Source organism: Pteronotus mesoamericanus, unplaced genomic scaffold (assembly GCF_021234165.1).
Source record: "Pteronotus mesoamericanus isolate MK-2021 breed Mesoamerican mustached bat unplaced genomic scaffold, CSHL_Meso_final scaffold_651, whole genome shotgun sequence".
Classification (NCBI taxonomy): Eukaryota; Metazoa; Chordata; class Mammalia; order Chiroptera; family Mormoopidae; genus Pteronotus; species Pteronotus mesoamericanus.
This window is the reverse complement of record NW_026555325.1, coordinates 25,561,248-25,572,439: the sequence shown is the minus strand read 5'-3', so window position 1 is coordinate 25,572,439 and position 11,192 is coordinate 25,561,248. Positions and strand designations below refer to the sequence as shown.

At 36.0% G+C, this 11,192-nt stretch overlaps 1 protein-coding gene across 1 annotated transcript; it reads right to left on the bottom strand.

The window, feature by feature from the left end:
• Positions 1-381: 381 nt before the first annotated feature.
• On the bottom strand, positions 382-926 carry LOC129061959 (60S ribosomal protein L31-like). Its single transcript, XM_054562779.1, has one exon. It carries the CDS (start codon positions 885-887, stop codon positions 513-515), a length of 375 nt encoding a protein of 124 aa, XP_054418754.1. The 5' UTR covers positions 888-926; the 3' UTR covers positions 382-512.
• Positions 927-11,192: the final 10,266 nt, after the last annotated feature.

The following is an 11,192-nucleotide window of genomic DNA, read 5'->3' as shown; positions in this document are numbered from 1 at the left end:
CTAGTCCTTCAATCAAAAACATTTATGTGCCCTCTATGTGTAAAAAACTATATTAAATGTACAATTTTGTCTTTGCTCTTATTCTTTTTGTAAATACATAAATAAAATCTTTACAAAGAAAACAAAACAACAATGAAAACTCCAGCATTTTGAACTGAGCAGAAAACATTATCAACCTTGAAGAAGAAGAGACTTAAAGTGCATTTAAGTTCAGTAAAGTGAATTGTCTTGCTCATGACCACTTAGCTAGTTAATTGTAGAACCTAGAGTGACTTCTTAACTCTTGATCAAATGCTGTTTCCATTGAAATGTCCACCTCATCAGTGACCATAAAAATGCTTTCTTCCTCTACATGTGTTTTTTTTCTTGCTATTATTCTTTTTTTTTTAAGCTTTCCAAATGATTCTTTAATTGGCAAGTACTTTAAGATATACAAACACATTACATTGCCACTAGAAACAGGAAACCAAACCTCAAATGCAGTTTTATAACTTTTATTTGATAATCAGCAGTTAGTTCTCATCCACATTAACTGTTTGTAGATTTTTGAAAGTGGTGACAGGTACATAGGTGACCAACGTATAGAGCTTGTTTGGTGAATCTTCATCCTCATTTTGTTTTCTGGACAACCGCACCCGGATACGGTATGGGACATTCCTTATTCCTTTGGCCCAGACAGCTTTGTTGAGCCTGGTGTCAATGCGCACATCTGGAGTTCCCAGCTCCTTCATGGCAAATTTCCGGATCTCTTTGAGTGCCCAAGGGGCACGCTTCTTGAAGCCCACTCCATGGATGCGCTTATGGATGTTGATGGTGTACTCTCTGGTCACTACCTCGTTGATGGCAGAACGGCCCTTCTTCTCGCCACCCTTCTTTGCGGGAGCCATTATGCCGGGCCCAAGCTGGAAAGAAAGAGCGCGTGGTATTGTGGGATAAGGAAAGCAAGGTTTCTTTTCTTGCTATTATTCTTAAACTATGCTTCTGATGAGTTTTAAACAGAGCTGAATGGCTCTTGCTACTAAAATAAAATATATTCTTTTCCAGTTTATAAAAAATAGTTGTTAGGCCTTAGAAGTTTATCAATTTTAGTTTCTCCAGCTAGTTTTTCTTAAATGTTTGGTGCCTGCTACTGTTTGTTTATGTTGTAGCTTATTTTAAATAGTGTCCAAATTAGGGGTTGCTTAATTAATAGACTTGTATTGTATGTTGTTTGGGAGACATCATGATTACCAAATATCTTTTTTTTCATGTAAACAATTTTGAACACCAATGCGACTTAAGATGCCTTAGAACAACTGTAATTGATTTGATTCAGGTGGCTAAAAATCAGTTAGTTCAGATAGTTGACTAATATAAAAATTTCTAAAATATAATCATGCATTATGAAAGAAGTAATGCAACATCTTATGTAGTTGTAGTGGAAATAGGTTAGATCCAAGGAGGGTTTGGTATATATTGTTTTTACTTATATGATTTCCTAGGGAATGAAGTTAAATCATACTTACTATTTTTTAATGACAATCATTTTCTTAGGCCTCATGCAATATGTAATAAACTTGTTTAATTTTTTCAAATAGCATTTTCTTAGTATTTAATATAACAGCAAATGCTTACCAAGTACATACATTCTACTAGGAACTATATTCTACGTACATTGGCTCTTTTAAACCTCACATTCCCTTATGTAAAAGGTGCTGTTATTACCTCCTTTATTTAGATAAAAAAATTAATTCATAATGGTAAACTAAATCTAGTTTAAAAAATTAGTATGTGACAGACCAGAGATTTGGACCCATGCAGTTTAGCTATCATCTGTGTTCCTGACAATTGAGCTAAACTAACCCCATTTTTTATTTATTTAAGAATGTTGTATTATTTAGGATGTCTTTAGTTGTGACTATCACGCTAACATAAACTGGTGGAAACAATAAAAATAATTTAATGTCTCACATAATTAAAAAGACTAGAAACAGCACTTGCTTCAGGCAAGGCTTGATTTATATGTTCAATGATGTCACTAAGAACCCAGTTTCCTTTAGTCTCAGTGCTCTGATTTCTCAAGATGGATTCCAGTAGCATCAGAGGAAAATGCTTCCTTATTCACATTCAGCAAGAAAAAGAGTGTCTCGGTCTCAGTATTTCTTGCAAAAGTCTTGAGAATCACCCTGAATGAGCCATTTTAAGTTGCTGATTGCCCCTGAGCCTGTGGTCATAGAGATGAAATGCTCTGCTTAGCTTAGGCTAGACCACATACCCTTCCTTGAAACCCCAGAATCCCCAATGGGTTTCTCATTAAGGAGGGCATAGATACTCCAAATGGAAACTACAACTGTATACAAAATACATTATTTCTACATTCAAATGTTTGTGATATGAGAATCCTTTATGGTATATATCACGTATTTATTTTATATTTAATCCACTTATCTATCATCTATCCCTGCCTGATACCTTTCCTTGGGAATCAATTTTTGAACTGAGAAAGATACCATACAAACTGGTATTTTTTGAGGTAGTGTGTAATGTTGAAGCATCTATTCTAAAATCATGCTAAGTAGTAATGCCTATTGAAATTAAGATTTACCCAGAAGATTTAATTTTGTAGATATTTACAACATTCAAAAACAGAGAAAATGATTTAATTTAAAATACTTTCTTCTTACTGACATTGTTATCTATAGTAATATAAAGTTTTTTCTTTAGTACTGTTTTTGCTTTTTATTCATACTCTTTTTAGGAACTAAGTAACTTCTTTGAGATATGGACCTCACAAAGACTGTAGTCTGACAAATTTCAATGTCAAGGTTATATTGGCAGCTTGTGATGTGTAAGAGTGAAATTCTTATCCAAAGGAGACATCTATGCTTTATGCTTTTCTATGCTTAAAAAAAGAAACTCCATAAGAAAAACCCACTCCTGGTCAAGGCTAGACCATTTATAAAGTACAGTAATTTTTTTTTGCATTTTTATTTTATTTACTTTTTATAATGATTAAATGAAGAGAATTGCCAACTTTATTTAAAAATCCATAATTATAATGAGACAGTTTAACATCTGAAAAACACACTATTTGTTAGTATATAACAGCCTGGAAAAGTTAATGAAATATTTCATACAAGACCTACAGAAATGTTCATTTACACAAACATACATGTACTTTTAATCACATATGATCTAACATAATTGAACATACTGAGGGATTGCATGTATGCACAAGTAATAGGAAACACAGTCTTCCTGACAGTAGAAAGGTGCTTATTCTCACACGGAGTACACAGGTCAAGGCAGCCATTATACATGCAGAAGAAAAACAAACTCCCAGGTCATTCTCTTTTTTATTATTATTTTTTTTAATTTTTAAAAATATTTTATTGATTATGTTATTACAGTTGTCCAAATTTTTCCCCTTTTGCTCCCCTCCACCCAGCACCATCCACTCACTCAAAAATCCCCGCACCATTGTTCATGTCCATGGGCCATGTGTGTAAATTCTTTGGCTACTCCATTTCCTATACCATCTCCATTCTTGTTTGCTTTGTTTTTTAGATTTAATTGCTGATAAATATGTATTAATTGCATATCTTAGTTTTATTGTTACTGTTCATAGTTTTGATATTCTTTTTCCTGAATAAATCCCTTTAACATTTCATATACTAATGGTTTGGTGATGATGAACTTCTTTAGTTTTTCCTTGTCTGGGGAGCTCTTTATCTGCCCTCCAATTCTATTTGATAGCTTTGCTGGGTGTAGCAATCTTGGTGGTAGGTCCTTGATTTTTGTGACTTTGATATTTCTTGCCAATCCCTTCTAGCCTGCAAAGTTTCTTTTGAGTAATCAGCTGACACTCTTATGGGAACTCCCCTGTAGGTAATAAATTGCTTTTCTCTTGCTGCTTTTAAGATTCTCTCTTTATCTTTAATCTTTGGCATTTTAATTATGATGTATATTGGGGTGGGCCTCTTTACATCCATCTTGTTTGGGACTCTGTGCTTCCTGGGCTTACATGTCTATTTCCTTCACCAAATTAGGAAAGTTTTCTTCATTAATTTTTCAAATAGATATCCAATTTCTTGCTCTTTGTCTTCTCCCTCTGGCAGTCCTATGATGTGAATATTGGAGTACTTGAAGCTATCCCACCGGCTGCTTACACTATATCATTTTTTTTGGATTCTTTTTTCTTCCCTTTCTGATTGGATCTTTTATGCTTCTTTATGTTCCAAATCATTTATTTGATTCTCGGCTTTATTCACTCTACTCTTGTTTCCCTGTAAATTGTTCTTTATTTCAATTAGTGTATCATTCATTTCTGACTGGATCTTTTTTAATGCTATTGAGGTTCTCACTAAGTTTCTTGAGCACCCTTACAACCACTGTTTTGAACTCTGCATCTGATGATTGTTTATCTCCACTTTGTTTAGTTCTTTTTCTGGAGTTTTGTTCTGTTCTTTCATTTGGGCCATGTCCCTTTATCTCCTTATTTAGGCAGTCTCCATGTGTTTGTTTCTATGTACCAGGTAGTGCTGCTATGACTCTAAGTCTTGGTAGCATGGTCTATAGGTGTTCTGAAGGATCCAGTGACACAGACTTTCCTATCACCCAAACTGGGTACTTGAGGTGTGCCCTTTGTGTGGGCTGAGTATATCCTCCTCTTATAGTTGAGCCTTGATTGCTACTAGCAGATCAATGGGAAAGCTTTACCCAGGCCAGTCAGCTGCAAGGACTGACTGTGACCACTGACCACCAACCTCCATGAAGGATCAGCCATGCAGGGTCAGGGTGGTGGTGCTCCAACATGATGTGCAGGCTCTGGGTTATCCCATATGGTGCAAAACAAGGTCAGCCACCTCTTGTGTTCTGTCCAGAGCTCCCTCGCATGAACTTTAAAGCAATATAGGATGGCTTCTACTTGTGCTGGGCTTAGACGTTCCCAGGCAAAACCAATCTGATTCTAGGCTGGCTGCTGATAGTGTTCAGCCTGGGGCCACTTAATAAGAGGTATGGGGGCTAGGAGCTTACTGAGGCCAGATGTTGCTTTTTTTTTTTTTTTTTGGTAGGATTTAGGGAGTTGTGAAGCATGAGCCAAGACCAGCCATTTTTATGGAAAAGTCATAGTTAAAAGTTTTGGTAGGCCTGTAAGTTGGGTGGGAAAGAGTCTCAGGCAACCTCCAGGATGGGGCAAACAGTGTTAGCCAGGTTGATGGAGTCTTAGGTATGGCAGTGGCCCGCCAGCTCTGTGGCTTTGTGGTAGGAGGTCTCAGAAAAAGGACAATGACCTCTGCCTACTCCCTGTCTCGGAGAAAGCTGTCCCCCAGCTCCCATCTTGATGCCAGACACTTCAGTTCCTACTTATATGCCACTAGTGCCTTTCAAGCTACCCCAGTGATGGAGTTCTGAGAGGGTGAATCTAAGTAAGACCGTGTGTGGGTTCTTTAAAAAGAACTGCTTGGGACTCCAGAAGTTTCTTCCACTGACTCAATCCCTGCTGGTTTTTGCAGGCTGAAGTTATGGGGACTTATATTCCTGGCACTGGAACCCTGGGCTGGGGTGCCTGGTGTGGGGCTGGGACTCCTTGCTCCCAAGATATTCCTCCTGAATTTTTATCTACCACATGTGGATGTGGGACCACCTTCTCCACCCCTTCTATTAGTCTGGATAGACGTGGTTTCTTCATTACTGCAGCTCATGGTATTCTAAATTGAAGGTTGCAATATATGATATAGATAGTCTTGCCAAACCCAGAAATTGTGGAAGAGAAAAAGACCTTTCTATAATTATGTATAAAGACTATCTCCCTTATATCTGATGTTTCTAGTTAAATCAGTTGCGGTGATCTACTTGAATTAACTATAGTGTTTTATATATTTACACTATTGGCAATAAAATTACTTCAGTGAATTGACATGTGAATCATTAATTTTTTTGAGATTTTCTTCACTTGTCTAAAAAACATAGAGATATAATAAAGCCATAATATTTGAAATCTCCAAATAAAATGTACCTTTTAAAATAAAAATTTAGGAAAATGGAAAAATAAATATTTTAAGTAAAATACTTTGTTCACATTCAGTTACTTTTATTTTATTTTTTAGAGGATGAGGAAGGGGGAGGGAGAAAGAAGAGGAGGGGGAGAGAGAGAGAGAGAGGGAAACATTGATTTGTTGTTCCATTTATTTATGCATTCATTGGTTGATTCTTGTATGTGCCCTGACCAGGCATCAAACCCATAACCTTGGTATATTGGGACAATGATCTAGCCAACATAGTTACCCAGCCAGGGCACATTCTTTTTTTTTTTAATTAAAAAAATTTTATCCTCACCCAATGACATTTTTTTTTTCATTGTTTTCAGAGAGAGGGGAAGAGGGAGAGAGAGAAAGAGAGAGAAACAATGATTGGTTGCCTTCTCGTACGTATATGTCCCAGCCAAGGGTAGCACTGGCAACCTGGGGATGTGCCCTGACTGGGAGTGAACCCATGACCTTTTGATTTATGGGATGACTTGCCAACCAACTGACCCACACCAGCCAGTGCTCATTCATATTTTTAAAAATAAACTTTTAATTTATAGCAATTTTAGGTTTACAGAAAAATTACAAAGTTAGAACAGGAAGTTTCCATGTACCCTATGCCCAGTTTTTCATATTATTGACATATTAGTATGATATATTTATTACAATTAATAAACCAATATTGGTATATTATTATTAACTAAACTCCATACTTTACACAGATCCATAGTTTTTAAAATAAATTTTTATTTTAGAACAGATTAGATAGAATTTTGTGAAATACTATAGAGAGTTCTCATATTCCATACTAAATTTTCCCCATTATGGACATCTTTCATTAGTATGAAAAATTTATCATAATGAACTAATATTGATTCAATATTATTTTATAAGTTTATATGTTACTCAAATTTGCTCAGTTTTTTCATTTTCTTTTTTCTGTTCCAAGATTCCATACAAGCTACCATATTATATTTGGTCATCACATCTTTTTAGCTCTACTTGGTTGTGATAGTTTCTCATATATTCCTTGTTTTTAATGACCCTGACACTTTAGAGGATTATTGGTCAGGTGTTTTGTAGAATGTCCCTCAACTGGGATTTTTCTGATGTCTTTATCATGGTTACACAGGATCTTTGAGTCTTGGGGAAGAAGACCACAGAGGTAAAGTATTATTCTTGTCACATCATACAAGGTTACATATAACGTACTTGTGTTGGTGTTCACTTTGGTCACCTGGCAGAGGTAGTGTTTCAGTTTCCTCCACTGTAAACTAATGCTTTTCATACTGCCCCTGCGAGACAGAAAAGTTTGCCATTGGAAACTCAGAGAATTCTGGATTATTTATTTACCAGATTATTTACACTTACGGTGTTTAACACTACTGCCGGTACCAACACTGCAAGCCCCAGCTCTGCACATCTTCATTTATCACAACTCATCATTTGATGTTTCTTTTTATACTTATTTATTTGTTTGTTTGTTTATTTATATTTTTAAATCATGTTTATTCTATTACAGTTGTCTCAGTTTTTCCCCCTTTGCCCTCCTCCACCCATCCCACCCTGCCCCCCTCTCCCACAGTCAGTTCCCACACTGTTGTCCATGTCAGTGAGTCATTCATACATTTTCTTTGTTTAGTCCCTTCTCCTTTTACCCACCATTTTCCTCCTTCCCCATCCCTTTGGTCACTTTCAGTCTGCTCCATGTCTCCTTGCCTGTGGTTTATTTTGTTAGTTTATTTTGTTGAATATATTCCACTTATAGGTGAGATCATGTGGTATTTATCTTTTACCGACTGGTTTATTTCACTTAGCTTAATATTCTCCAGTTCCATCCATGATGTCACAAAAGGTAGGAGTTCCTTATTTCTTTTTTTTTTAAATGCAGATTGATTTTATTTTATTTTTTTAATGTCAAGATACATTAAAAATATTTAAAAATTTAAATCCATTATCAAGTTTCAGCAATTAAAACACCATGATATCAGCACAGACATAATCAAGTAGATCAATGAAATAAAATGAGCATTCTAGAAACAAATGTATATCTCTAACAGAGTAAAATATGATTAAATTGATATTTCAAAGCAATGGGAAAAATAAGGCTTATTCAACAAATATAGCGCATGGGTGACTATTACTTGAAATAAAACAAATATAAGGTCCCTATTTCACACGTTATACAAAAAATATTCAGGTGAGTTAAAAATTAGTATGTAAAATCTAAGGAATTTTAGGAGAAAATACAAAATAACATTTTTCTTACCCTGAAGTAACATATTCAAACCCAGAAGCTATAAAGTAAAATATTGATAATATAACTATATTAAACATTTAACACTATACAGTAATACACATATAAAAAAAGTTAAAGGACAAGTAATACAATAGGAAAGTATTTGCAACACATCTAAAAAAAGGTTCGTGGTTTGGTTTTTTTAGAGAAAAAATTCTACAAACATTTAATCAAAAAAATGGATAAAGATTACCAAAAAGTCATTTAAAGCTTTTAAAAAATAATAGAAATAAGCAAGAAATCTACAAAAACAGGTTTAGTTTCAACAAATAATAAAGGAACAATTAAAATAACATATCATTGTCACAATCAGATTAATAAGTATTAAAAATATTGGTAATATCAAGTATTGATGACTGTGAAAGGAACTAGGTATTTATAGACTCTTTTTCTTCATCTTCTTAAAGCAATCCCTTTAGCATATCTTGCAATGCTGGTTTGGTGGAGATGTGTTCTTTTAGCTTACTTTTGTCTGGGAGACTCCCTATTTGGCCTCCCATTTTAGTTGAGAGCCTTGCTGGGTACAGCAGTCTTCATTGTAGGCCTTTGCTTTTCATTACTTGGAATATTTCTTGCCATTCCCTTCTGGCTTGTAGTATTTCTGTTGAGAAGTGAGCTTCTAGCCATATCGGGGCTCCTTTATATGTTACTACATCTTTCTCCCTTGCTTCCTTTAGGATTCTCTCTTTGTCTTTGATATTTGCCATTTTAATGATGATGTGTCTTGGAGCGGGCCTCATTGGGTTCCACTTGAACGGGACCCTCTGTGCTTCCTGGATTTGTGTGACTTTTTCTTTCCTCCAATTAGGGAAGTTTTCCATCATGACTTTTTCAAACAGTTTCTCTATCCCTTCCTCCTCTTCTTCTTCTGGTGTCCATATGATATAGATATTATTACGTTTCAGGTTATCCTGCATTTCCCTAAACACCTCTTCATTCTTTTTGAGTCTTTTTTCATTTTCTTGCTCTTCCTGGGATCTTTTTTCTACCTTATCCTCCAGCTTGCTGATTCGATCCTCTGCTTCATCGAGCCTACTTCTGATTCCTTCTACTGTGTTCTTCAATTCAGAAATTGTATTCTTCATTTCCTCTTGCGTCTTATTGATAGTTTCTATGCCCTTTTTCATGCTGATATAGTTTGAAGTAAGTTCCTTGTAGTTTCTCTGTAGTTTTTTGTAATTCTCTGAGCTCACTGAGCTTATTGAGCTTCCTTAGAACTGTTGTTTGGAACTCAGTATCTGATAGTTTGCTTGCTTCTATTTCATTTAGTTCTCTTTCTGGGGATTCCTCCTTTCCTTCGAATGGGGGGTGTTTCTTTGTCTTCCCATTATTTGTTGAGACTCTTCTTTTTTGCTTCTGCTTCTTAAATTGATCTGTCTTGATTTCCTGACTTTGTGGTGTGAACTTCTATGTTAGGAGACTATTGTTTTTTTTTTCTTCTTTCTGGATCTGCCTCTTATGATGTCTGATGTTGACTCTGTCTGACCTTAGGCAGTCTGTTTGAGACTTCCAGGAATCTACTATCTGTGGCTATATCCTTCAGCTGTTAATCTAGTCACTCTGTACTCAGCAGGCTGGCTTAGAGACACCACAGGGTTAGGCGGAGTCCCCCCTCGGGACAGGGCTATTGGGTCCTCTCATGCTGCTACTGCTGAGGGGATCAGTCTCCCTGAGTAAGATGGCTGCTGCTGTCTAGGGGATGAGTCAGCACTGGGATCCTGCTGGCTACTCTCTCAGTTCTCTCCCCAAAGCCTCCTTCCCCAGTCTCTCTTCAGGCGTCTCTAACACACTCTGCCCCTGCCTTTGCTGGAGCCCAAGGTAAGTGGCTGTTAGGTTGTGCTAAAGCTGATTCTTCTGTCTATCCAAGGTTATAAGGCTCCTCTCTCACTATTTTTCAGTTGTTTGTTCCAGATGATTTCTCCACAATTTAGCTGTAATTCCAGATTGGTCCTGGGAGGAGGTCAGTGTGACTTCCATTCATTCCTCCACCATTTTTATTCTCTCTGATGTTTCTAAACTAGGTCCTCTCCGATGTCAAAATAGCTTCAGCCGATAGCATGCTGACCCTATTTCTCAAACACATATTTTGGGAAAAAAATTTTGCCTTGGGTTTTTCTTCACTTGATGTAAGATTCAAAAATAAATTTAAATTTGATAGATAAAGGTTAGCAAAAATGCCCAATATCTTCTTAATTTACCCTACCACTGGGTACACCACATTGCAATTACCCATTTATTAAGAAATAAAATGAAGACAAAAATAATTTAATTTTCATTGCCTCTGATGCTCACCATATTGTCACTTTTTATTGGCTCACTATGGCTGCCCAGCTAGAATTTCTCTTTCATTCAAACAACATGACTAAATTGAATTACATAAAAAGAAGCTACACACTGATTCCCAGCAGCGTGTTTTGACAAAACATTTTGTCTCCATAAATGATTTCCGATGCTATAGTGAAAAGCCTTGACTGCAAATAATGGGTTCATAAAACCTATCTTTAAAATTTTACCTGACAGTAATGCTGTGCGAATATCTGCACTTCTAGTTCACCTTCTCCACTTGTTTACATCAGGATTTTAATAGAGTGGCTGTCACAGAACAACAGCTAAAGGCCACTGTTTGATAAGTTGCTGTAAAAACACACTGTTTAAAATGAGAATTTCCTTCTTAAATTCAGCCATCATAAAAGGTGATGGTGGTGGTGGTTAGAAAAGTGTTGAAGAAACATGTTTTCTTGGAGGACCTCAATAAAATTCTCACAGTTAAGTGACATTCTAAATAGCAGTGACTTTCAGATTCTGAGTTTTTAGTTGCTAAAGCAGCACCTGGATAAAAGTATCTCACCTAGTAGGATCTCAATAAATGTGTTCCTTCATAATTA

Coding starts and splice junctions, on each gene's coding strand:
- LOC129061959 (XM_054562779.1), bottom strand. CDS start 887: ATGGCTCCCGCAAAGAAGGGTGGCGAGAAGAAGGGCCGTTCTGCCATC.